The sequence below is a fragment of the Numida meleagris genome, chromosome 17, assembly GCF_002078875.1.
Source record: "Numida meleagris isolate 19003 breed g44 Domestic line chromosome 17, NumMel1.0, whole genome shotgun sequence".
NCBI classification, from domain to species: domain Eukaryota; kingdom Metazoa; phylum Chordata; class Aves; order Galliformes; family Numididae; genus Numida; species Numida meleagris.
Window position 1 is genome coordinate 5,115,409 of NC_034425.1, and position 24,768 is coordinate 5,140,176.

General features: G+C 45.8%; 1 protein-coding gene across 3 annotated transcripts in view; it reads left to right on the forward strand.

Moving 5' to 3' along the window:
• The window catches only part of RPTOR (regulatory associated protein of MTOR complex 1), a 120,910-nt gene that overhangs the window by 49,312 nt on the left and 46,830 nt on the right, over positions 1-24,768 (forward strand). For 2 of the 3 annotated variants that reach the window (XM_021414621.1, XM_021414622.1), the window contains exons 8-13: positions 4,201-4,301; positions 5,216-5,360; positions 13,705-13,780; positions 16,456-16,557; positions 20,406-20,489; positions 21,803-21,913. In XM_021414621.1, the coding sequence (XP_021270296.1) occupies positions 4,201-4,301; positions 5,216-5,360; positions 13,705-13,780; positions 16,456-16,557; positions 20,406-20,489; positions 21,803-21,913 (619 nt within the window). The remainder of the gene's footprint in view (positions 1-4,200; positions 4,302-5,215; positions 5,361-13,704; positions 13,781-16,455; positions 16,558-20,405; positions 20,490-21,802; positions 21,914-24,768) is intronic. The other variant, XM_021414623.1, reaches the window with a different exon arrangement.

Sequence of the window (24,768 nt, forward strand, 5' to 3'; positions counted from 1 at the left end):
TGTATTATATTACAAAAGTAGAGATAATGGCAGAGCCCGTCCAGAGGGAAAATCTGGCATCCTTTGAGGTAAATACTTCCACGTAATTAAAGTGATTCATAGGATTTTGCTAAATTTCTGACAAGGACGTTGATGTTAACATCTAGCACGAGCTCTTTAGTGACCCTGACATTTTGTAGTCTTCACTTTTCACAATAGACTGCGGTGATTTAGGTCTTTGTAAAGGCGTCTGTCGGGAAGTTGATGGAAGAAGCAGTCAAGAGTCCAGGGATGTTAAATTGAAGCCAGCAGCTGAGGCAGCCTGCCCTTTTTTCCTTTTCTTCCCCTCCCTCAAAAGTAGTTTTTACAAATGAAGCCTGCATTGTCCTTACTGTCAAAGGCTCTCTGGTGACTGTCAAAGCATAATGTGAAAGACATCGGGGGAAGTGATGCCGAGATGATAGCCATGTTCCTTGTGAGGGAGAATACTTTCTGGGGCTTTGCAGCATGCTGGCTTTGTAGATGCCCATCCACATAGAAATTATAAGAAACTTGAGTTCAGAATCATAGGACAGGTTTGGAAGAGCTCGTTCTGGAATTGAAATGTACTGAGCCCCCCAGACATAACTCATCTGAAGAATGGCATTTTTATAGCGAAACTCCAGAAAAATAGCACAAGTTAAGGGACCTCTACTCTTTTAAGAGAGGTGTAGATGGTGATTTAAAAAATACAAAACAGAAACCTCACAATTGATTATTTCAGAGAAATCGTTGTGATGATCGGGATCTATTGCCATCGAGTAACGCTGTGCTAAACCCCCACCCTTCAATCATTCAGCTCTTCATTTGAGTAGCACAAGCTGTCCTCGACTTTCTGGGATGAGAGTTTGAGCAGTCCAATCTAGGAGCAGAAAACACGTGTTTGTTTTCATCTGCCGATCTATCGTACTGCCTGTTCCAACTGTAATTGATTCCTGTGTGCAGCACAGAGAACAGCAGTGCTGCCAATTTCATCCTAATGGTTGCTTTCTAGCTCTTGTTCAAAATCGGAAAGCCCTGGTACGGTTTGGCGCAGTTATTGAAATGTATTGCCTTTCATTCTAGTGCTATTCCACGCTCTCTCTACCCTCGCCATTAACACCTAATGCATAGGTTTTCAAAGCACTGAGCACCATTAATCTTCGCAGTGCTGGAGCTTGTACCTTCCTGAGTGAATATGAGGGCAGAGAGAAAATGAACTCACCTGATGACACGGCAGATGTGCGACTGACATCCTGTTAATGCTTGCTTCTTGACTGCAGTCCCTATAGGCAGCTCTATTTCCTGTGAATCTGGCAGCTCCTCTTAGAAAGCACGGTTGCTTGGTGCAGAAATACCAAATGTATTTTAAAAGCCAAAATAAAACCTGTATTATGCTAACAAGAAGTCATTTTCAGCCTTTCCGTGCAAAAAATAAGCATACCTTGTTCCCTGATAAAGCAGATTATTCAAGTTAAGAGAGTTTCTAAGGTTGTGCTGCTAGCAGCAACTTTTGGTTTCAGCCTGTCATTCCTGCTTAGTGTGATCAGTAGGATAATTATCAACACACAATTTGCACTTAATAAAGAGAATCTCGTACAAACTGTATGCAGAGCTCTCCATCTGGTGTAAGGGTTCGATCTCCTCCATGAAATGCTGTTTCTGTTTGCACTGAAAGCTGACTTGAAAGTGGCCTTCAGAAGGCTTAAGCTCAGCATTTGGCTTGCGAGGAAAACCTCAGCAAGGAATGCTTTGGTTTCTAATTAATAGCGTTCCAGCTTATGAAATGCTGTTATTTTGCTGCAGAGGGTGTTCTGCAACACAAATATTGATGTGAAATCCTCATAAGAGCGGTTGGGTGGCCTTGTGTTCCCTCTGCTTGCTCTGGGGGATCAGTTAACAAACACTGTTTCAGAGATGTATATTTTTCCCTCTGATATCAAGACAGACAGGAATTTTTTATAAGATGTTAATTTCTAGCTGTTTCAGAAATGTATGCAAGGGAGTATGCTTCCTCTGAACCTGCATGGGAAAACTGCTGCCATATGTATCAGAACAGCTTAGCAGAGACAAAGCTATTGCTCTTCACGTAGATTGTCTTGATACTTCTAATATATGAATTTGTTTTTCGAGATGCAAAGCAAAAAAGCATTAGAAAGCACATTTGAGAAAACTGAGGAGGCTGGAGCCAGAAGCTGAGAGCTGCTGAAGAACAGTTCACAGCATCTTTCTTTCCCTTAGTCCTCAGTGCGTGTTGATGTGGTGTCCCAGCAGACTTCTCTCTGCTCTCTTGACTCGCAGCAGGCATCGCTTGCTGGTCCTGTAGTTCCTTTGGACTGCTGTTACGGATGAGCAAATACAGCATGAGTTCAGCTGGATGAAATGAATGTGAGCACCTTGTGCCAGTTCACAAAAGCACAGTCCTCCCAAGCGCCAACAGGACAGTTGCTTTCCCTCCTTCCAACATGAAACCCACCTGGGCAGTGCCGTAGTGTTTTTTCAGTTCAAACCGAAGGGCAAGCAGCTAGATGTAGCTCCTGGAAACTGTTCCAGATTAAAACCTGTCTCTCCACGGACCCCAGGCTGAATCTCTTTGGTTTGTGTTGTGCTGGCACGCTGCAGTTTGGTGCTGTTCTGCCGTGCTGAATGCCTGTCAGGCTGCTGGCCCTGGTGCATTGATGCCCAGAGTAACAAATGGGCAGCCCAGGGCGGTGGGGACATTATCTGCTCTGCCCTTCTGCCTATCTCTGGCTACAGCTTTCCACCTGGCTGCTCCTCAGCAGAGCTAAATAGCTCGTGTTCCTCTGAAGCACGTGTGCCCAAAACCTTTGAAAAACGCTCACTTGTTTCCCTTTCTTGTAATGATTAAGTGCTCTTCTCTCTTCATCCACTAGTGCAAAGTATTCGTTAGCATGAGGATTCTTCCCTCTGGTGGGTGTTCATCCGCAGTGCTCAAGTTGTTCTCTGCTGTAGGAATAACCTTAAATTTCTCACTTCATAGCATCAATTTACTGGGTTTTTTTTGTTGTTGAGTCGGTTTTTTTTTTTTTTTTATATTTTTCTACACCTTCTCTATTTTGTACACCCCATTTTGAAGCGTTCCCAGTGAATGCCACAATGTAGGTGCTAGGCACGCCGCTGTAGTGCCGGGCTCAGCAATACCACGTGGAACCACCTCTCCCTCCGGTGCCCTCTGTCTCGTACATTGAGATGTGCTGCATGGTGGGTTTAGAGGAGAGGTCAGCGACTGAGTTAGAGTTCCTCAGAATCATGCAAGGCGTCTCACAGCCAGAATACATGCATCCAGATGTACATATAATGCGTACGCTTGGAGGAATTGGTTTGGTTCATTTCTGAAGAGAGGGGACGTAGCTGCTATAGTCACAGCGAAGGCCTTCACTGTGACAAACCAGAGTGCCAGCTCAGCCCATTACTGCTTGTGTGCTGCAATGGAGCTCCAGCTCTGAGGAGGAGCAATTATTTAGTAAATGCTCACGTAACATGCCGCTGTTTCGTTCCTGTAGTATCACTAGCTGGTCCTCTGCTTTTGCTTTGTTTGGGAAAGGGGATATGTCTGTGAGTACTTCAGCTTTTTGGAGGATTTGAGTTATTTTTTCCTGCCTAAAATATAATCTTAAAAACAATCTTGCTCGCTTTGAGTGCGTGTCCTGTGTGTTTGCAGGGACAAGAGCCTGCTGCTGTTTGGGAAGCTGCCATCCCAGCTATCGATCAGTGCCGCTTTTTGTCCTACATCAAAATATTTGATAAAATTAGCAACCGGATTCCTCAGCATTTTTAGCACCACAAATAGACTCCAGATACATATTGCTGACGAGACTTTGATATTTTTAGGGTTGACACAGCACTCCCTGTTGCAGGCCGGGTCGGTGTGCACGCTGACCAGATGGAGGAAGACCACGAGCTCCGCTGTGCACCCGAGCCATTTGCAGCAGCAGTGGCAGTGCCTGCTCGTTGCTCCCCTGCACGCTGTGCTGGCTGTCTCCTGGCACTTTCGAGGAAAGGAATTTGTTCTCTTCGGGAGAAAAAATAGAGCAGAATAGGAAGAAGATCATTTTCTTTCACTGTGTTACATGTTGTTGACGTGTAGGTGCCACCGTGCCACAAATGATACAATTACAATAAAAATAAAAATCCCAGCTAATAGGAAACGTCCTTGTTCCCCCCACCCTTCCTCTCCCATAGGATTCCTGGAAGGCTGAATGACAGGAGAACTCCTCTGGGAGAGCTGAACTGGATCTTCACAGCCATCACAGACACCATTGCGTGGAACGTGTTGCCTAGAGGTACGACTTGGGCAGGCGAGGCAAGTTTGCATCAGGAGGGAGCATTGCTTATTCAAGGCAGGATGAAGAGTTAGAGAAACGAGACGCTGAAAAAAGGATAAAATTAAAGCTCGATATTGAAAGAACAGCTCAGGCATGATCTTGAGGCTACTTAAATTTTTTATATTCGTTCTTCTCTACCAGAACAATTTCAGCAATGTGATAATTAGAAACTAGGAAGGCTTTTTCCCATGCTAACATGATTGCTTTAGCTTGAATCATTTTCTTACTGTATCTGGAAAGAGCAATCTATTTTCTTGCAGCTTTTGTTAGTGTCATGAAAAAAACAACTTTATCTCTCTTTGCTGGTAAGACAGCATGTCTTTCGCCAAGTAACTTCACCCCGTTTTTCTACCCCTTCCATTCTGAGTTCATTCTTCTAGAGCACGAGCGACCAAGTTTGTATACATTTGTATACTAATGCTCATTACTGCATAAATACTTCTTTGCCCTTCTAGGAGATAGCGTGTTTGTTATCTTTTACTGTTCCCGTTGGCTTTTCGTAGGCACATCAAACTGCCAGTTAGTAAAGTAGTTCTGGATTAAATGGTACACACAGGTCCTTTTCTCCCTTACAATTTCCAAATCATTAGAAGAGGAATTTTGTCCAGAAAAGGCAAATCCAGCCTGAGGTAGACAGCAGTTAATTCTTTTAATGTGAAATGCAGAGTAACAGTGATGCTTAAAGGGAACTCAGAAGGCAGATGTCCTTTAAGAGTTGTGATATCCTGTCGTTAAAAGACTGCTGGAGATTTTTTTCTGTTGTTTGAATGAAATATTAACATATTTTTATCACTTAAATGATTTTTATGTAATACTTAGGGCACTCAAGTTATACAGATGCGCATGTAGTAATCTGTGCAATCTCTCGACAGATCTTTTTCAGAAGCTCTTCCGGCAAGACCTGCTTGTGGCCAGTTTATTTCGTAACTTTCTCTTGGCAGAAAGAATCATGAGATCCTACAACTGCACCCCGGTCAGCAGCCCCCGCCTACCTCCAACGTACATGCATGCAATGTGGTAAGTCACAGCCAGCGAGTTCCCCGTGCTGCAAAGGCTGCTGCTGCCTTAAGGAGATTTGGGGAGCTGTAGTCATGAAAGATTGTCACTACTTAAATCCACACAGTGCTTTTCTGATTAAGTCAGTGGATCAAAAATGAAAGAGCATGTGGCGGTGTAAACACCCATCTACAAATTTATTTCTTCTCTTTGCATACATAAAGGTGATGCAGTTCTGTGATACAGAAGCTTCTGTTTGACCTTATAATCTTTCATGCCACATAGAAGGGGAGTGGGACATCTCCTCTCTGTTTCCACAGAGCAAAGCTGGTCACCAATGATTGCAAAGGGTGGGGAGAGCTGGGGGCCTAAGGGAGAAAATTGTAACTTGCATTGTAGAGTTTTTTTGCTGCAGCGTTCATCTATTGTCACCGTTGCTTTTAAGATGATTAACAGAAATGGAGGTGGCACAGTTACGTAAAACCTCTTAAATGTGGTTCTGACTATCAAACAAGCATTCCATGAACAACAGTAACACAAATAATATTAACGGTGATAATAAAAATGCTTACTTTGATTCTAGAACAGTGTAAAATTTGGCTAAGTACACCGGTATAGTCAAGCTAATGTAGTTCCTTTAGGAGAAAAGGATAGCTGTGACTTGCTAAAAGGCTGATAGCATGGCAGGTAAAGGCAACTGAGTGGGCTTAATTTGCCTGTATTTTCCCATTCCTTTAGTAAGTTTTCTTCATTAAAATGCAGAGGAAAATAAATGTAGAGGAGGTATGAGGCGATGACGATCGCTGCAAAACTGATAGCAGCATCAGTAAGTTCAAATTGCATTGAATATTTCCTCTAAGAAATGGGGATAAGGTAACAGAGCCCCATCGTAGGCATTTGCTGGTTGAGTGGAGTTGCTTTCAGAATTGCAAAGCGTGGAGGTGATAGGACAGACTTTGGGTGGAATCTTCAGCAGGTTGGCAGCCTTGCTGGATGTATTGCGTGTTTGTATGTGGCAACGTTCTTAAGTGCTCTGAATTAACAGCTTTTGAGGACAGCGGTTTCGCTTGCTTGTAAATATGGGGAGCTGTCTTGTCATTGTGTGGTATGAGACACTGGGAAGTTTGGAAGGGAAAGGAGTGGAAGAAAGCCTGAGAGTTGCCTTGGGATGTTACAGCTGGATGGGGCAGAGCTGGAGCCATAGAACTTTGTGCTTACGGTTGCGTTAGACAGAGATGTGTCTTCGCAGAAACTTTGAAATTAAAACAGTGCATTTCCTGAGTTATTTATAGCCTGCTTATTGCCAGCCTATTAAAAACGTATGTTCCTGGTTCTTTATGAGCACATAATTCATGCTTATTGTCAGCGTACTAAAAGCCCCTATTTCTTGTTTCCTATGGAGCATAACAACTCAGCGTTGGCATTGCTGTCTGTGCGCTGGGGACGGAACTCAGAAGTCCAGGATCCTGTTCTGGCCATCACAGACCTGCTTGGTCCAATGGTGGATTCTGGAAAGGCTTTCTTCACTTGTGTTCTTGTGCAAAATGGCTCTAAAAATGCTGTTGCTGAGTCCTTCAGGCCATACCACACCATAATGGCGTTGCTGCTGCTTTTTCGGGTTTACCAGAACAAGGAATTCCTTAGGAGAAGGCTTTTCTCCCTCTGAATCCCAAACGCTGGTGAAGCAGGCAGTGAGTGAGGGGAGGATCCCTGGGCACGTTTTTTTTTCAGTGTCCTACAAAAAGGTGCAGTTTGAATCAAATCTAGCAAAGGGGAAAATTCCACTTTTGTCAGAGGTGGCTCAGTTCATTATTGTGAACTTTCAGTAATGACAGATTTAGAAACTAATTTAGGCCTCGTTTAAATACTTTCTAAAAATAATCAGCCGCGCTTACCTATCGCTTTTCATTCAGTACTTTTCTGCTGGATTCCAGATCCTCCAAACCCATTTTATTTAGATCAGCTGGGTGAAGTGGCTGAAGGCGGGGAGAGCTGCTAAATGCCTGCTGAAAAGAACTGAAACTTCGGGGTGGTTTAATGATCTGTGCTGATAAGTGGTGGAGCCTGCGTGGGTGATGCGGCAGCTTCTGCTGATGGTTGGTTTGTGGAGAGCTTTTCACAAGTTTGGGGTTCTTTTTGGTTCTTCCTTTTTTCCCATACCCAGCACGTAAGCCTGAGTACTTCGCAGTGCGAGCCCTGGCTGCGTGCTGCCTGCAGTGGCTGGGTGTGCAGGAGGCAGGCAGGGACCTCTGCGCTTCTCTCCTACAGAGCTGCATAAGTATAGAATAGCAGCACTGTGTCTGTTGGTGTTCTTCAAGGACCTGACCTCAGACTTTGGGACTTCCCCACTCCTCATCCTCTTTTTCCTCTCTTCTGGGCTTTCTGGGTGTTGCTTGCGCTGGTGCTTTGTACCTTCCTCTGTTCCCATGGAATGATGATCCTGTGTGCACCCAGGGCGCCTTCCTGGCTCAGGTTTGGTTTTGCTGCTTGCGGCCTCAGTATGGCATGATGTTTAACTTCTCCAGTACATACGTGCACATATTCTCTTGTCCATTATCCCCTGGACTTCGCTGTCCATTCAGTGTCGCGAGAGGACTGCCGTGTTTATCTGCTGTTATGGATGCGAGCCCATCTTCAGATTCACAGCTGGGAAGCAAAGGAAAACGGGATCTGTGTGCAGACATGATTTGTATCCCAGCAGAAGGCTGCCTGGAGAGGCAAAGTGCCATTGCCTTAGCGTTATGTTTTGCACCATGTTTGCAGGAAAGGCGTAAGTCGGCGTCAGTGTTTTGCTAAAGTAGAAATGCACACACAGTCCCTTCTGAATTGCGTGTGGTGCCCTGATCTCTGCAGCAGCAGTGAGTGTGCCTGGGGGTGCTCTGCGCTGCCTTGCAGCTCTTCCTCTCTGGGAACCCCTTGCAGTCAGGGAGGGGAGAGCAGGAAGCCCCAGCCTCCTGCAGCTCTGCTGGGGCCTTCTTGCATTCGCTGGCTTGCTGTGTTTTACCTGCGTTAGGTGTAAACCCTCCCAGGCACGCGCAGTTGGTATCCGTGCGGTGCCTGGCGCTGCAGGTCCCTGGCTGCTGTAGGCACTGCTCTAATACATGTATTAATATTAATACATATTGATGGACTGGCTGAGCTATTCAGCTTTGAGAGTTGTTTCGTCTATTGTGCGGTATGAACAGGGGGCCTGGTGCTCCGTCAGCATCTTGATCTCCGTTGTGATGGATTACAGTTTATACATTACTGCCGTTGGCAGCAAGTTATATTCACGGCCTTCCAAAAGACCCAATAATGTATTTAGAAATATTTCCTAACCGGGGATGTAGATTAAAAATGAAGTACCTTAATTACACCATGGAAGAGCTATGATTTGCCCATAATGGAAATATTGCAATAGTATATAAACCAGGCATGAAATTGTAGTTGAAAGAAAGTCATAATGTACTGCAAATAAAATACGCGTGGAATTCCAGCTGAAAAGGAAGTCATAATACAGCAGCCCAATTACAGGCGGAGAGGAGCAGCAGTCTTTGTGGCAGCAGTGCAGGGCAGGTGCAGTCTCTGCTCCCTGATTTCTCAGAGAAATGAGTCTCTATTTAGCTACATGGAACTCTTAGCATCTCAGGAAGAGGAAAGTGATTGTTTGAAAGGCTGTTTGGAACTGTTTGGCATGGGAAGGATGAGATTAATTCAGATGATGCTGTTGCTGTAACCAGATTCTTTGTTTGCGTCTGTGTTAGGCTTAACATCTCCCAGACACGTTCATGGGCTGCAGATAGTTTAACAGAGAGAAATATGGGACAAAAACAGCAACGCGTGTGCTATGAGCTGCGTCTAGAGTGGGGGAATGCACTGGCAGAAGAAAGCAAGATTTCATAGTTGTAGCAAATATTCATAGCAATAAATATTTGTTTAAAAATAGCTGTGTCTGAGCATCTACCCAGCTGCCTTCCTCTGAAGCAGGCTCAGTGAGTGCACGGTGTCACTGCGGAGCAGGTGAGCTTAGGCTGCAATGTGTAAATGCCATTGAACAGAATATGTTGTTGAGTTGTACTTGCAGCAAAGACAAACACAGAAATCTTGTCCAACATATTTGATACAGACTGAAATATTTAACACTTCCAGAAATACAAACTCTGAGCAGTTGCCCTGATGCCTAAGCCCTACACTACAGATGGCTTCAGCTTCTCTGTAGCTGCTCCTTAGTATGACTGTCCCAGTGAGAAATACCATTTATTGCTAATATTACGAGCGGTGCAATATAATACAGGCTATTCCCAGAAAAAAGACAGAATGCTAGAAGACATCAATAATACTTTATTAAAATATATGACATGAGAATTAAAAGCATTAGACACTGACTCAGCCCGGAAAATTTAAGTGGAATGGAAGAACATCTGCCTTTGTGCTCTGCCAGCTGAGGTAGCGCGTGTGGGTGAAGGAAGACTAGAGCACATCTCTGTAACCGTGTTTCATTTATGTTGCTGGAGTATTACTGTGGGCTCCCATCGCTGAATGTTTCATGGATTTGCACAATAAAACCGTTGGTGAGCAGAGCTGGCGCTCTCAGCCTGCTCTTCTTTGTGCAAAAGTCCAAAGTTTGCAGCACCTTGGGGGGAACAAAGTAAAGGCAGCTGGATGAATTAGCGTTAGAATATTAAAAGTTTAAACAGTCCGACTGCAATGAAATTGGTATTGGGAGCGGGGAGAGGTGGAGTTCCAGGAGCACATGAATGGGAACTTTGTGCTGAAGGGCTAGGGAGAACTGGAGCTGAAATATATGGACATATATGAGTATTGTTATAATGAGAGGAGAGTGTTAGTGATTGAATTCAAGGGAGCTCTTTCCCTGCTGAGTTTTTATTGTAGAATAATGGAAGAGTAATGTCTTTTCATTCTGGGTTTTCATATATTTGGAGTTGTTGTATCCTGTCCCAGGATGCTGGCTGGCACCTTGTCTGCTGGGTGCCTCGTTGAAGGGATCGCTCAGTGCAGATAGAGATGCAGGGCGTTGTTGGCTTGTTCTCTTTGCAGGCTGTTTCTGTTGGCAGGCTCCATTGCTTCACCCATTTTTTGGAAAATGAAAGTACATTGCTGCCTTCTCTTTTGTTTTAGTTGAGTCAGTCTTCCAACTAAGGCGAGAATTTAATATACAGTTATTCCAAAATAGACACAGGAGGTACCTGAGTCCGAGCATGCTCTGCTCGGTTTTGGAACCGAAGCATCTCCTTTCCTCTCCCAGCACAGCTCAAAGTCGGTGACTTTGAACCCTTTCTTACATGAATAATGTGCTTTGTGGCACAGCATGGAGGGCACCATAAAATACTCAAGCCCCTTCTTAGACGTGGTTCTGTGAAACTTGCTCGGTCCCCAGCACACACGAGGATACACGTGGCCATGCTGCGGGTTGTTATGTGCAAAGCTTTGGAGCTCACGCGTTGGTGCTGGCAGCCTGCTGCCCAGGCAGCTCCACATTGTCCTGCCTCGTGGCTCTGCCAGGCTGGTGCCGCTGCTGGGTTCCTCTAGGAGGGACGGGACCTTCATGTCACCTGCATCACCGACTTCAGCCTGCAGGAAGTGTTTGTCTGGCACACAGAGATAGGGATGCGGGCCCATGAGGTTATATATGATCATGTTAGGAGTAAAGGTGTGAAGGGTTTTTAGTAGTAATGATACAGGGACATACAAATAAACAGCTGGGTTTGGAGAAGACAAGCTGAAAATTCTGTTAGGCTTTATAACGTGATTTGTGACGTATCAGCAGTGTGTATAAAACCTTATGTTACAGGTATGGAGGCTTCTAATTTAACTGGGGTGTACAGAGAGCACGTGTCCTCTCTTCTTACGCTTTATGTACAGAGCAATCAGGACAGCATAGTGTAAAACCCTCATTAACACGCTGTTTAGCAGCGTAATGAAGCTGGAACACGGCAATATTTCAGTCGATTAGAGCCAGTGACTGCATCACTGTGTCACCTTGCTGGGCTGGGGCAGTGAGGATGATGGGGAGAATGCAATAGATGGGGAGGAAGGGACATGCCGAGGCGTTGCCCAGCTCCTATAACTGATGCTGGGATAACAAATCTTCCATAGCACTTTGCAAACAGTAATCTCCATGAAGAAGGAAAGGAGGCAGTGATCTCCTGGGCTGGCTTTCATAAATCACTTGTAGGATGCAATGGCACCCATCCCTGTTCCCCTGCTGCTCCCTAATTTATCTCCTGTTTGCGTGCTAAACCGTAATATTAGTTCAGGGAGTGTATCTACAAACTGCCCACCTTTCTGGTTCCCTTTGGCATATTGAAACAGTCAATCACTTCTACCCATCGCCAGCAGCCATTATTTTCACAATATCTCTACCAAGTGTTTTTTCCCCTTCTGTTTCTCTTCACACAGTCAGTGGCATCAGTCCTTTACCATTCTCCCGTGGCTGATTTTTGACTCTTCATTACTGTAATGCCTATTTAAAGCAGTTCTTTATTTTGCCCATGCCACGAGTTAGCGATGTGACAGCTCATTCATGAATTATGCAGCCCGAAGTCTAGCAAGCGGCGCGTAGCTGCTCTTGTAGTAGTTGGGAGTAGCGTGGTGTTTACTTCAGGCAAAACTGTTGTTTCCTCGTGTGCCTGGGTGGGTGGGCAGGTTTGCTGTCTCGTTTCTTACAGAGATGAAGCAGAAACGGCGTGTTGGGCTACTTGGGAAAGGCTGGAGCATCATTTTAGGTAGTTAATCGATGAGAATCCCTTAACAGAGTTGATGTTAATCAGTAGCTCTCTAGACTGCGATGAGCAGTAACAAGATTTTATATTGCTGGCTACACTCTTTTAAAAGATGGAGTAGCGTTAGCTATGTGGCTACATTGATTTTTAATGGCTTGTTTTTTGAAGCGTAAAAAGAGATTTTGTTTTAATCTACTTAAATCGCTTTTTAAATTTGGGGTTGTTCTTTCTGATAACATTTAAAAACCTTTGGGAATTGACCCTGCAGGGCTGCTCCAGACGTTTTTATAGCAGTAGTAGTTCTTCTTACCTAAAATGACTTTGTGGAGCTCAGCATCTTAGTTCTGTGCCCCTGCAGTATAATGACCTGTGCAGGATCCTCTTATAGGCAGCCAAAATAAGACCGGTTGTCTCTGATCTCCAAACCATTTTCCTCCCACCTCGTAAAACTCATCTCGAAGGCAGTATTTATTGGCTTTTTCTGAAGGCTGACAGAATTTCTTTAGGTTGATATTCCCCTCTGCACCAAGCACCTCAAAGTCAGAAATGTTCATCCTTGGCTTGTAGCGAAATTACCTTTATAATTGGACTAATTGACTTTTCCTCCACCACGACTAAATATCTCTCATCAGCTTTGCGTAAACATTTTGTCTCCGGCACGGGTCTTTATTGAGCATGTGGGAAGCATTTGTTGCCTGTGCTTTGATTATCTCTTGATTATCTCTTAATTATATTGGCAGCATACCGTCAAGTGGAAGGTGAATGCCGTGAAGCAGAGGGACGAGGTCTGGGACATCTAAAACAAGCTGCAGCTCTTGAACCCATGGAAAAATGCGAGCTCCCTGTAGTTTATTTTTCCATTTAATTGGAGAGATTGGTTTTAGTTGAGAACAGCTGCCAGTTAGTCCAATGGGATGGATTTTGCTCGGTAGTTGTTCTAATGGGAGGCTTTGTCTGACTCCAAGCAAGGTGATTTAAGAACTTATTAGAGTAGGTAACTAAAATGCGCCGTATTGATTATCACCTATGGCCTTCTGTCTGCAAGTGTTCCTAGGAGAAGAAAAATTGCTTAGCCTATTGATGGTAGCACATGATGGCCACAAGTCATTAAAGAACTAATGTGTCTGGAGAGTAAATTAGTTCCTTTTGTTTAAGAAACCCAGAGGGTGGTGGTTTCACTCACTAGCCTTTCAGAGCGCATAAATCCATATGCTGAAATGAGAAGTGTGTGGAATGTCTATGCGTAGAGTAGGGATAGTGGTTTCTTGGGTAGGATGTGCCTCTTTCACATTTTTAGAGGTGTTCCGGGAACTCTGGCGATGAAATCCTTTTATTTTAGTTTGGTCCTCTTTTAGTTTGATTGTGGGTGTTTGGAAGCAGATTGGTACCACATTTCATTTGTGCTGCCTCTGCCACAACAGATTCCCTTGCAGCTGCACGTGGTTTATGTGCTGTTAGTATTATAGATCGTGATACTTTAGCTATTCTATGGCACGGTGAGTAAGTGCAAAAACTGTTAGAAAGAGGGAACACTAAGTGTTGCTCAGCCAGTCTGACAGCCCTGCTTTATCCATAGTCTTGTATGATATTGCTTGTGGATAACTGCTCATGACTTCTCTTTCCTCTTTCACCTTTTTCTGTAGGCAAGCATGGGACCTTGCGGTTGATATTTGCCTTTCCCAGTTACCTACAATTATAGAGGAAGGAACTGCATTTAGGGTAAGTTACATAATACATCAAAATGTGTCCTAGTTTAACCCGTTATTTGAAGCCTAGGCTCAGCACGTCACTTCTTATTGAATCCTGAATTTAATGGTTTATATTTTTGGAAAACTGTAAATCTAGATTCACCTCACTTAGAGAAATATATGTGGATATGGAATATTCATATCCAATTACAGCAAGCAGCAAGCATCCTATCTTTGAACATGAATTCAGTGCTGCAAGTGTACCCAAATAGATTCTGTAAACAGCTGACATCTCCATGCAGATAGGAGCGAAGCTTCAGAGTTTTCTGGAATGCTTTTGTGATTGAGTTGGTTGAAAATTGAGAAAAAGAAATCTGCCGTAGCCGTACATTTTCTACTTTTTAAAAAGGTGTTCTTAAATTAAATGACCATCTCCACTGGAACAAGCGCTATAAAGAAAAACAGAGATCTGCTTCGTGCCTTTCTTCACAACCAGAACTTCTGGTGTGGCTGATGGGGCAGAAGTGTGGGATGTCACTGGGAAAGATAGAAAGCCCAGAGCCCAGCAAGAGAAGAACAATGTGTGCATCACCCCCTGCTCGCAGAGCTGCTGGGGAGTGTGGGGCCATACCTTTACAGCCTTGTAAGTGCAACTGGAATAGAACCAATTTTACTCTGACGTGCTTGTATTATATTTATGTTACCGAACTTTGGAAGGGCTTTCTGGCAGTGATTGCAGATGGTCTCCAAAGACCCGAGTACAGGAGGACAGCCGTAAACTTCTGCAAGGATGGGGGCTGATAAAGATGCCCTTTAATTCTCCCACCTCTTTTTTCACCCACTCTATGTGCTGTATTTTAAAATGTGCACAAATACAACTCTTAGCGTGTCCATTTTAAATCAGGTCTCTGACAATATCAGTTGGGTACCTTTATGTTAGGCTTGGATATCATCTGTACTCCCACTGTCAAGTGACTTGAAATTTACCAAATTTATGTGTATTCAGAGATGGAAGGAGGCAAATACTCAGTAATAGACAAAGGATCAGCAAACATCCTGCCTGGTTAATACTGTGTAGGTTTGTGCCTGTTCTGCAGAGAGAGGACCTGTTGAAGGTCTCCCTCAGACACCGAGAGAAATAGTAGGAAACTTGGCTATTAGGTTGGAAGTGAAAGGTCTCAGCTTTACACTGTGACAAATGCTTGCAGAAGACAGGCAATTGCACATCTCTGATCTGTTCCTTGTGTTCTAATCAAAGTTTTGCCCTCACGCCTCTTGATTTATGCCCGCAGGAAGCGGTGTATATCAGCAGAGGCTGGCAGCTGCCGGGCAGCAGTAATCTGGGCAGGGGTGGTGGTTTGGGGTGGGGAGAGCGTTTGTGTTGGTGAGGTCAGGCCACTGTTTTGTAATAGGGCTGCATGGTGTGTCGCAGCATCACCTGCTGCCACCCTGCCCTCCCCACTGCCCCTGTAGGCTGAGCGCCCAGGCTGGCCTGGATGAAGCGGTTGGTAATCTCTTCAGGGCTGGCTTGTTTCAGCAGCACATTATAAACCACGTGCTCCTGGCTTCTGCTTATTCTCTAGCTGTTCTTTGCTACGCAGACCTGCAAAATACAATCGTCTGCTGGAGCCGAGCCTGCGGGCTAACGTGGGGAGTGGGCTCCTGGCAGCTCGGGGTGGGCGTGGGTCCCTGATCCCACCTCCTCCCTGCCCTCGCCCCTCAGCTTTGTTCCCCCCTGTGTTTCTGACCGGGGTCAGCGTTCTCTCACACCATCCTGTGCCAAAGGATGGTTTCCTCCAGCACCGGGGATGCTGCTGAGGCCCGGGTCTGTCCAAGAGCACGTTGTGAGCAGGGCTCTGGGGACTGTGTCACATTGCTGACCGCTCACTGCTGCTGTCAGGAGAGCAGAGGTGTTGGATGCACCTGAGCAGCCTCCTGGTGCTTCAGTGTCACATCTCCCCAAGTACTCTTCCTGTTTCATCAGCCAGTAACCTGCCTCATCAGAGCAAAGCCGTAGCTGCATCGTGCTTGTCAAAGCCTGCAGTATTTTCTTTTCTCCTGCATGTCTAGCAGTACCGTGAGCCAATGTTTCAGGCTTTTCCATGGTGCTTTTCACACTAATGTCTAAGCACCAAAGCCGGGCTGAGAGGCATTAGCTGATGTTTGGAGTTCATCCCACCTGATGAACTTCAGGAGGGCAGCATTAAAGTGTCCTAAATGCTGTGTGCTCATTTACCCACACCACCAGGATATCTCTATCAGTGGATTATCTCTATTAAATTAGTGGATTCAGGACTGTAAGTAAACTTCTTTGTTTGCCTACACAATGTGCTGTTACTGTGTTCACTGTGTGCTGGGCAGAGGCAGCAATGCGTGCCACGGGAGTGGAACTGCCTCTGCAGGGCAGATGAAAGCGCTTCTCATGTGGAGGGGATTAACTAGATTTCCCCAAGAGCTTCTGTGATACCTTTTCCAGTTTCTCTGCTCTTTCCTTCTTTTTCAAACGCATTAGGAAATGCCAGTATACTTCAAGGGAACTGCGTCTGATCGATCTTTGGAAAAAATTCACGTGCAAAAGCAAACCAACCAAACATCTGCCAGTTACCGTTTTTACAACCAATACACCGTGCGAGCCCGCGGGTGCTAAATCTAGTTGCTTCACCCATTTTAGAGCCAAAGATGCCATCTGTGTTCTTGCTCCAACAGCACAGCCCCTTCTTCGCGGAGCAGCTGACGGCGTTCCAGGTGTGGCTGACGATGGGCGTGGAGAACCGCAACCCCCCGGAGCAGCTGCCCATTGTCCTGCAGGTGAGCAGCCGGGTGGCACCGGGTACAGAAACACCTGAGCTCCTCCAGGATTAGTGAGCGCTGGCGGCACGTCTGCTAGACCCGTGCAGAGGAGGACAAGGTGCTTTTCTTCCCCCGTGCCTCCCCTTTCGGTTGGGCATAACTTCCTGGCGTAGCCTATTTGCAGCTCCAGCAGTATGGGGCTGTGCTGCCTCGCGTTTTGCTCTGAGGTAGCAAGGCTTCTTCACAGAGTAGCACGTCTGTGTTGTTTCCTCCTGTAGCACCTCCTCTTAGATTCTGGCCCTTTCAGGCAGAGGTTTTATCTTCTGCCTACTTTCACGAAGTGAGCGTTACTGCAGTGTAAATAGTTTGGAAATGGATTATGTTTCTGTGCTGCTAGTACAGCCTGCAAAGTGTTCCCTTTAATGGGATGCTGAAATTTTGTTGCGAGAACATAGAAACAAGTCTCTGAAGACCATGCCTGGAAGGAACATAGGGTTCTGGTAGACATTTGCTTAGATGAGACAAAGCTCATTTTTAGAAAGGAGAATAAATCTAGAGGAAACAACACCTCATTTCAAGTCACCTTTTATCCAAGAGAAATATGGCAGTTGTTCATCTGTTCTTGCCCTCCCCTCTCCACGTGTTTGCATTGACAGAAATACAAACCCTTATTGAGATGGCTGTGGTCTCTTCTCTATCAGGCAACAAAATTTAAAGTCTTCCTCTTTAAAGAAACACGATTCCAATCACTTATCCAGAGACCTGTGATTTCTTTCGCTAAATGTGAGAAGACTTGCCTTCCCTGTTAGCTGCCAGCTTGTTCTGTGACTGACAGCACCATCAATCATCGTGAGACCGAATCTTAATTTCCCTGAGCCTCCCAAGTCTTGAGAGATCAGCTGGATAAACAAATGTAAGGTTTATCTCGGTCACTGCAATAAGAGAAGGCAGGCTTCAGCTCCAGCACCAACTTTGCTGCTTTCCAGTGAATTATTTGGCACCGGAGGGCTCTGCAGCAGCTTAACCTTGCAGTGGAATTGAGAGGTCACCTGGCAAAGGAATCTGCTTTCCTTCCTGGAGCAAAAATGATCTAGGACAGTGTAATTATTCTTATAATTAAGGTATATGTAGTTGTAAAGTGGAATAAGATGAACTGTTAACAGGTTTGAGACGCTTTGAATCAGAGAGCGACTGCTTAAGAGAGGTGAGGAATTGTTTGACACCTCTCACAGGTGTCTTTTTGCTTTGAGCCCCTGGGAGTGCTTATACTGTGCTGCTGCAGCCTAAGGTTGATTCTATCTTCCCATTTTGATGTGCCCCTGGGGAAAGATGGTGTTTGAGTGCCATGGGCACGGTGCCGGCCACACAAAGCTTGGCTTTGTGAAGGACAGGGAGACTGCCCTTTGCACATGGCCTTTATTGACTTCAGGAAGTTCCAATTCCCTCTTCAAGAAGTTCCAAATTCCATTTCAGATCTGTGCTGTGCGTGGGGCAGATTGGACACAGGTGACCTCCTGGTGCAGGGAGGGAGAAGTTATCAAAGGCAGCAGTTAGCAGCTGCGGATCCTGGAGGAGCTGCCTCCTGCCACAGGATTCTGCTGCACGTGGCCAAGGCTGAGCTCACCCCACTGCAAGCCCTGGAGAGCTGCTGCTGCAGTCCTCTTCTTCCCTCCTGCGTTTGTTAGGGAATTCCTGCTGACGTGTGAGCTGTTACATCTAAGTTACGCCCTTGTATCTTGGTTAGTCCCTAACTTGCAAGCGTGGACATAATTAGCTTTTCAAATTCATCTCCTTCTGATCGCTCCAGCTTTGAAACCTAGCTTTGAGCTTAGAGGGATGGCTCCAGCTGAGCTGTGGGCATCCACAAAAGAGCTGCTTTCAGCATCCCAAGCCAAACCCAAAATCTCACCCATATGCTGTTCTTTAAATCCTGTAGCTGTGGTATTACTAGGAAAGGGAGAGCTTAGTGGGGGTAGAGAAAAAGCATTCCAAGTATTGTTCTTGCTGATGTGGTATTTAAACAGTGGAAATACGAGGCTTATATTCACACTGCGTGGTCTGAGACTACTAGAGGAAGGGCGAAATCTCCCATCAGATGGGTGCAGAGGGAACTGCGACCGTACCCCAAAGTGTCATTGCCTCCTTGTCTTCTGTTTAGATACAAATAACGATGGATGAGTGTATCTGGTCAGGGAGAGATTTGACGCAGCCCTGAGCGCTCAGTGGCACAGCATAGCAACTTAATTTCACTCCGAGTTTGTAAATTGTGCGTAGAGTCCCCACATCCTCATCCAGGTCTCCAGAGTTTGTGTCACTTGTGGCCTCGGTTTATTGTGCAAATCAGATTGGGAAGTGTGAATACAAAAACCCGAGAGTCACTGCTGGCTTCTCTGTTTCTGAGAATAATGAAACAGAGCTTTTAAAGCAACACAGAATTGGGGTTGGTTAAAGAGTCTTGAGGGAGGTCAGTGCAGTCGAGATGTGGTTTTGTATCTTCACCTGGAAATCCTTTTCAATCACATCCATTTATTTCCAGCGGCAGCAAAATTTATGGCCTTCCTTGTTTTTTTTCTGAAGGTCGGATAGCAGAAGCATTGCCAACTCTCTGTGCCCCCTGTGTCTGTGTAAGCACCCTGCACCTGATGTGCTCTTTTCTATTGTTTCTGCTCTGCCTCAGCTTCTGCCATGCCCTGGTTTCTCTTGCTGCTTTAATCTCAAACAGCTGGCCCTGATATTCCTGTGCTGGGCATCTTTAAAGCACATGGTTAATCACGCCAAGTTCTGTAGTATGTTTATGAAATAGGCTGGTGCCAAGTAGGGCAGGACGACCAAAATGCTTTCTCTTATGACCTGTCTTGGGATCTGAGCAAGGATATTCAGACACGAAACAATTGGAGGGATTAATACAGCCTCCCACGTATCTGTCTTTTTCCTCTGGACTTTCTCTGCACAACTTTAGTATCTAGTGTCAGTTGTCCACAGTATGAGATGTAAGCCAAGTGATTTAGTTATTCTTCAATATTAAACATGAAAAATAATTTAATTTGAATATGCAGTGTGGAAGGAAACATTGAGAAGGGGATGGAACTGGGGAGCTAAATCAACGAGTCGCCTTCCCTGAGATCCATGCTGAGGGATGGTACTCAATTTAAACGGAGGATTAAATGTTGCATTCCAATATCTTGCATCTGTTAAGGAGATTAAGAACTGAAAGTCTGTCTGTTAATATTTCACACCAGGGTAGGTATAAGCCAGTAAACTATCACCTCATTGTCATTGTCAGACTCCATTTTAATGAGATTTTTATTAATGACTAATGTGACCTTTTGCTTCCCTCTTAAGTCTCTTATATTGATTTGCCGAGGAAGCAAAGCCTCTTTTTCTGCTTCTGAGCTGTTTGGAGTAGCGGCAGGCTGCTCCTTTTGCTCACCTTTGAATCCTTCCTGCAGATTCAATCCCGTTCCTCCTTTACTGAGGAAAAGCAGTAAGATGAGACCGTTTGAAATGCGTAGTGGCTGCTTCCACCTAGCAGAGCTGAGCTGCATAGGAACCATTGCAGAGGAATATTAACAGGGAAAGAACTGGAGCAACGCTTGGAGACTGAGGATAACTGCATTCTGAGGAGAAGATTTGCAGGTGTCTGCAAAACTTCATGGAAGAGAGCATCGCCGGGGGGGGGCAGTGCCCCACTGGTGACACTGTTCAGTGGGGTGAAAGTTTTCAGCAGCCAGGTTTTGTCTTTCAGCTTTTTCCATTCAGATCATCAGTGCTTTTCAAAGTCACGTGATGATTCCGAGGTCCTCTCACGTTTGCTCTGCAGTCACGAGGAGCTTTGCAGTAGTAACCGCTGTCCCTTTCCTCTGCAGGTTCTGCTGAGCCAGGTGCACCGGCTGCGAGCTCTCGATCTGCTGGGAAGATTTCTGGACCTGGGGCCTTGGGCAGTGAGCTTGGTACGTTTGTGCTGCGTTTCGTCTTGTAAAAGTCAATGAGACTCTCAGTATAGGTGATAAATACAAATGATGATTTATGGAAGGAAGATGTGGAAGGTACTCCCCCCGATTTGACAAATGGCTGGCGTTTTGTGTAGTCATGCATATGGAATGGAGCAAGCATCTGTAAAAGAAAAGCAGTTTGTATTAATCAAGAAGGCCAAATAGCTTTTCATTTGTGCTATTACAAGGAGGAGTTATTTAGACAAAGTTCAGCGTAATATAATGGAGGCTACAAAACAGAAGGAAGCATCCAGGACAAATAAGGAGGTTTGTCATGTAAAATAAATAACAACAAAATGCCCATCTGTTTGTCATCCTCTGCTCTCTCAGCTTACTGGCTGCATCGTTTCTTCTCTTCCTCTATCTATTTGGTCTCTGGATTGTATAAGCTCTTCTGAGAGGAGGCCGCTGCCTTCTGCATTTTGGAAAGTGGCTAGCACGGTGCAGGTAATAAGTAGGAACGTAGCAGAGGAGCATTTTAAAGCACTCTTGTACATGGAGCTGTTGTTGATAACAGTGATGAAGACAAACCAGCAGCTGACAGCGGGATCGCTCCAGGGTGGGGCTTCTTGTTGGCTTTCTTTTCCTCCCATTTTCATCTCAGGCAAGACTCCTTCCTGCACCACAGACAGCTTAGCCCACAGCAGCACGAGGAAAGTATGCTCTGAAGGTGATTTTAAGCCTTCTGGATGAGAAACTTCCATGAGGGTCAGCATGTGGTGCAGGGCATCCATAATGACCTCCTCCTCACTCTCCCCTCCCATTGCCCTTTGGGAAATCTGCAGTCACGGAGGGGTTCTCAGAGATTGAACGAGTTGCGTGTGCTCCTGTGAGCAAAAGGCTTGGTAAAAAGCCTGTGTAAGCGAGAGGCCTAGTTAATTTCCAGTGGGAAGACTGTAATTATTGAGCTTTTGCAATATGTTTACTTGTGAAAGCAAATGGCCCCATCTGAGAAGAGCACAGCGTATCGTGAAGCATAAAATAGCACAGGCTGTAACGGGAAGAAGCGAGTGCTAGATTAACTCCGGGTCTCACCGGGCCAAACGAGTCTGAAAATATCTGGTGACATCCACGATTAAAACGAGCAACAGACAAATACGCAGGGATCCCCTCTTTACTCGAAATGTATGAAATTGCTTTCTACCAGGTTTCTCATCCGTGTCGTTAAAACACGCTCCCTCTCCGCAGAGCGGGCGGCGCTGCCCCTGTGCAGCGCGGTGCCGTGGGGCTGAGCCGTCTCTGAGCGTTTGCTTTTCTCTCTGGCTCCCCAGGCGCTGTCTGTTGGCATTTTCCCGTATGTGCTGAAGCTGCTTCAAAGTTCAGCTCGTGAGCTGAGACCGCTTCTTGTCTTCATCTGGGCCAAAATTCTCGCAGTGGACAGTGTGAGTACTCCTCGGGATGGCTGCTTGCTCTGGTTTTCAGCAGCGCGCCTTTTTATTTTTCCCGTTTGCTTCATCCAGTCGCTTTGGAATTCAGAATTTCTCTGGAGGCACTTCAAAAAGATGCTGCGTTATCCGAGGACCGGCATATTTCCTCGGTTGTTTATTTCACTTGTGTGCAAGCTGGCTTCTGCAATTTTGTGGCTGTGAAATCCCCACTCAGGTACTGGCGAGCTGGACTGCCCGCCTCCTCGTGCACGCTTGCACTGTGCAAATGCTTCAACGTCACGTGAACGTTCCCAGCTCTTAATTCCTCCTTGGGTCCTGGGGAGCTCTGGGGGAGAGCCAGCAGATCTCCCTGACCGCATCTTTGCTGGGGAGTGCACTGCTTCACCTGCTGAGGGGCTTAAGAAGCCGCTTTGCTCCCACGTTGCCCTCACACCCTGTGTTCTCACCTGCTCCCAGGTGAGCGTGTGCGCTCTCTCTTTCCCCCTCTCCCCCTCACGTTTTCCATTTGAAATTGTCATCAGGCTTGTTTTGTTCACCGCCATTTCTGTCAGTTGTCAGAGCAGCCTTTGGCTGGTCTTCAGACCCCGATTTTTTCTGGAAATAAAGCAAGACTGATTTTTTGGTGAGTCGAATTTAAGAGTCCTCTTCCGACTCTCCTGTGATAGTACTTACACACAGTGCTGCACTGAGCGTGGTTGGCACAGAGGTATCTGTTGCCTGGGGAAGACAGTTTCTTCCTATCATGGGTCCTTGATTCTGGTCTTCTCTGCAATATTTTGGCACCTTTGGGCTAAAGCTTAAAAACTGAGCCCTGGTTGTTTTTTAAAGGTGGCCTTACCCAGAGCTCTAGGTTTGGTTTGGTTTTAAATCAATAATTAAACGGAGAAGTAATTGTAGATGAATTTGTGTAGTCGTATGTATGGCTGTGTGTATTCTGAGTACAATTAGTTGAGCAATTTGAAATTATTAAGAGAGGTACACACAGATAATTGCAGGCACAGTTATGAGCTATTAGAAAATTGTCTGAACGGCTTGTAGAAGTTGGATCTTGCTTATTTGGGGATTTGTTTTTGTTAGGCCTCTTCCATTTCACTATGGAGAATAACGCTGAATTTGTTGGAATTTTTCCCCGCTGTTGATACAGCATTGTCGGGTTTGGTTTTATAAATATATTTTCATTAACATCCTAAGAGGATTTGGGGAAGCAAAGAAAATGAAAACTATTCATCTTAAAGCTACTCTTGAAAAGCTTATTTTGATGCATGCCCCTCTGCGGCTCACGCTTCAGCCCCAGGTACCTTTGGAGAGGACTCATGTATAATTCACGTGGGTGCCGAGCCATCCTTCACTGTCTCTGGTGCTGAAGCCAATCTGAGAGCGCTTCCTTCCCCCTGCCCTCTCCTGCCACCGTCAGTGTTGCTCCCTGCTCTGTTTTCCTGCCCCGCTCATTCGGTAGACTGTGCTGTTAAAAAAAAAAATACCAACAACCAAAACCACAGCAAAACCCAGCCGAAATACTCGGGTGTTTGGGTTTCTTCCCATTTTTTTTTTTTCCGTTCCTGGCTCCCAGGCAGTGGTGTGAGAAGGGAGAAGGCAGTGACAGCAGGCAGGTGGGATGAGTGCTGCCGGGGGGGGCCAGGCCGCTGCGCGGGGATGGAGCAAATGTGTCGTAATAGCAGAAAAAATAGGAGGAAAAAAAAAAAAACCCTGAAAAACAAAAAACCAAACTGACAGAACGATGCTGAGAAGGAGTAAGTATTGCTAATGTGGGACAGCCAAGAAGGAGATCTCAGCGCTTCGAATAATTGGCTGAGCACAATAGAAACCAAACATTTCTCGGACTGTTTAAAGGGAGTAAGCGGTGTAAATAGTGTCCCTGCTTCCCAGCTGTGACCTCTGCTGTCAACACGGTGATGCCAGCTCATGGTGCTGGCTTTCCATGTTGTTCCCAGGATCTGACAGTGAGGGTTTGGTTAAACGTGTTGGTTCCAGAAGAGCTGCCCCTCCCTGGAGCCCCAGGTGGCAGGCAGCAATGGGAGCACAATGAGAGCAGTGTGACCATGGTCAGTGTCCTCTGGGTTGGTGCCTGTTTGCCTCCTGTGCAGCTGGGAGATGGTTTTTTTCCCAAGGAGTAAAGAGTGTTCATGCTCAGAATGAAGTGGGGAGAAAAAAAACCTTTTTTTTTTTTTTTTGTGCAGCATTACACAAAAGTCAGGGAAGCCTCTCGTAGCTGCAGCCTGGCATCAATCCATTCCCTCTGCTCTTTGCTCTGCCAAAACCAGCATCTCTACTCCCTTCAGCAATAAAATATTCTCTTGCATCTCTGTCTTGCCATCCCCTTGCCTTTCAACAATTAGTTCCCTCCTTCACCTTCTATGCCTGATAAAAAATACATGATCCTGTCTCTGGTGTGAAGCATACAATAGAACTGCTGTCACGAGGGAAATTGAGTGCCAAGTCAGTTTTCACTCACCTAAATTTTCACTTTAATAATGTGTATTTTCTTGGTTTGACCCTAGTATGTCATACATGAAGCCTGGCTTCGTATGTTAGCAAAAAGAGCTGCAGGAAGGAGTTCTTGTTGCACGCTGAGCTGTGGAATCAGGGCCGCGTGCTCCACTGCCAGTGCTGCCCCAAGGGCTGCATCCCCTCCCCACTGAGCTCTGGGGATGACCGAGTTCCCCCGCGGGCTCTGCTTGTGTGTAGCAGGAGATCGTGGCACCACGTGCTGGTGGGGGCCGGTTCAGCACGCATCAGCACTTGACCAAATAATGCGGAGATTAGAGACGTGTGTGCGACGAGTTGAAATCTTCTTGTCAAAATACAGTCCCGCCTGGACAGGGGATTGG